This window comes from Montipora capricornis, chromosome 5, assembly GCF_036669925.1.
Source record: "Montipora capricornis isolate CH-2021 chromosome 5, ASM3666992v2, whole genome shotgun sequence".
Taxonomy (NCBI): domain Eukaryota; kingdom Metazoa; phylum Cnidaria; class Anthozoa; order Scleractinia; family Acroporidae; genus Montipora; species Montipora capricornis.
Genome location: NC_090887.1, coordinates 13,492,928 through 13,495,427, shown reverse-complemented (window position 1 = coordinate 13,495,427; position 2,500 = coordinate 13,492,928). Strand labels below are relative to the sequence as shown.

The 2,500-nt window shown below is 37.6% G+C and overlaps 1 protein-coding gene across 1 annotated transcript in view; it reads left to right on the top strand.

Moving 5' to 3' along the window:
* Positions 1-2,500, top strand: part of LOC138049565 (proliferation-associated protein 2G4-like) — a 29,249-nt gene that overhangs the window by 15,655 nt on the left and 11,094 nt on the right. Inside the window, exons 6-7 of the mRNA XM_068895904.1 lie at positions 416-482; positions 604-679. Of these exons, the coding sequence (XP_068752005.1) occupies positions 416-482; positions 604-679 (143 nt within the window). The remainder of the gene's footprint in view (positions 1-415; positions 483-603; positions 680-2,500) is intronic.

Here is a 2,500-nt window from a genome sequence, read left to right as displayed (position 1 = left end):
GAGTTCCAAAGTGGTGACCTCATAAAAATTAAATGTTTGAAATTATGGGATTTGTTGGGCTATTTTAAAGAATAATTACATCTTAAAGGGCTAGTTACCAAAAACTAGCATTGTGGGGCAAATTGTCTTGTTTTGGTCTGATTACTCCATACAAATCCTTCTAAATTTCTTAAATTTGTTATGAACCGAGTCAAATTTAGAAGGATTTGTATGGAGTTATCAGAGCATAACTGGGCTAATATCTCAAAGACATTTTGCCCTGAAATGCTAGTTTTTGGCAAGTAGGGCTTTTGGATGTTCTTTAATGATACCCGAAAAAGACCTAGGATTTCACAAATTTAATTTTTACATTACACTTTAGGACTCTATTGAAAAGCTGTAGTATAGATTCAAACTTGTGCTTGTTCACTTGCAGAACTACACTGTTACAGATCAAATACAAAAAGTTGCTGAGGCATTTCATTGCAAGCCTGTTGAGGGTAATGATTGCTCTTTGCTTACTGATTTAGTTCATTTACATGCACTGTACTTATGACGTTGATTAAAAAACCTGCACAGGGCTGGCTGTGTTGGTTAATTCAAGTTTTTGTTTTTGTTAATGTATGTTATCGCATGAAGTTAAAATAAACATAAGAGATTGTGTAAAAGCAATCTTAGAGAATGCCACTGACCAGCAAAGGTAAGTGCATTGTGGACATTGTTATTATCATTGTTATTGTTAGGGTTAAAGTTGTCATTATGATTGCTCAAGAGATTTTTGTTGTATCTGGAATAATCAAGGTTGAAACTAAAGAAGATTCCACTTTCTGAGACCTACATTATCAAAGATATTGCAAGAACTGAATTTAACCCATTGACACTTCCATTTGGGGGTATCACTAAACAGTGAAACGAAGCTCCAAAACACCATGTATGAGCCCACCATACATTGAATACTAACCGAGAAAGGTTGGATTTGAGATTGAATATCGTTTTAGGCCTAATTGGCCTAAAACGTCATTAAGATTAGGATTCACATTAAGACTGAGATTAGGAGCAGTAACGTTTTAGGCTTAATTAGGCCTACAACGGTATTTAATCTTAAGTCCAACCTTTGTCGTTTAGTATTTAATGTATGGTGGGGTCATGCATGGTGTTTTGGTGTTTCATTTCGCTGTTTCTGTGTTTCGGTGTTTAGTTATGTCCCCCAGTTGACAAGTAAAATCGTCTGGTGTTAGACAGAGTAAAATCTGTTAAGTTTTACTCCCAGGTGTCAATGGCTTAACCAGATCTATAAGTTTCATTTTGATATATTATTGTGTTAGAGAGCTCAAGCAACATTTTAGAACCAGGAAAACTAGCAGTGAGCTACATGTATTAACCAATACTGTAGCATTAACTTACAGATCTAGTAATCGACTAGCAGATTTTAGGTACAAATTCATGGGTTGCTCTGATCCTCAGGATGAACTATTGGATCTTAACCAAAACAGATAGGGGCAGCAGTGTTTAATGATGATGCTGATGGTGATGATAATGTTAGTAGTAGTAGTAGTAGTAGTAGTAGTAGTAGTAGTAGTAGTAGTAGTAGTAGTAGTGTAGTAGTAGTAGTAGTAGTAGTAGTAGTATAGTAGTAGTAGTAGTAGTAGTAGTAGTAGTAGTAGTAGTACATGTAGTGGTAGTGGTAGTGGTAGTGGTGGTGGTGGTTGTAGTCGTCATGGTAGTAGTGGTGGTTGTCATAGTAGTGGCAGTGATAGTGGTAGTGGTAGTGCTATCATTACGTGTATGGTAAGGAGATGTGTAAGTAGTGGTGGTCATCGTTGTTATCGTCATAGTACAAGGCTGTGCTATAACGGCACCCAGTCGCCTGAGGCGACTAACATTTGGCTTCAGGCGAGTGAAGAAAGTTACCCGGGTCGCCGGCCGGGCACTCATACTTACTGTATTTCTAGCAGATAAGGAGGCTAAAAAATTTAATATGCTGGTGGTTATAGTTTACGAAACCTCTCAGAAAATGCTTTTTTTATTCGTACGAAACAATCGATTCAAAGGCCGTTCCACATGATTTCTCATGTAACATAATCCGTGACTTTGCACGTAGCCGGCGGCCGCACGAATTTCGATTCTTTCTCAAAAAATAGCATTAAACTTGGAACGTGAAGTTTGGCATTTTTTGGTTATAGTTTTAAAAAAGAGTTCTTACTTCTGCTCTGACAATGGTAAAGCGCGGCCGGCGAAGTGGTGCAATTTACTTATGTATGAACCCGGGAATCGCAGTTTATGGAAATGAAATTTTTTTACGATTTTTCGTGGCTGCGCCTGCTTGGCCAAAATATAGTTTGGTTATGGTTGTTTTTCCCCTGTATATGAAATAACGAAATAAAAAAGGGAAAGATATCATGATATTTGTTGTTGTTTTAGAAACAGAGCAATCCCGCGTTGTCTTTGGTTCGTGACAAATCATTCCGTGCCCTAAACAAATAACGCTGTGACTGGCGCTTCGACCGAACAAAAAGCTCAT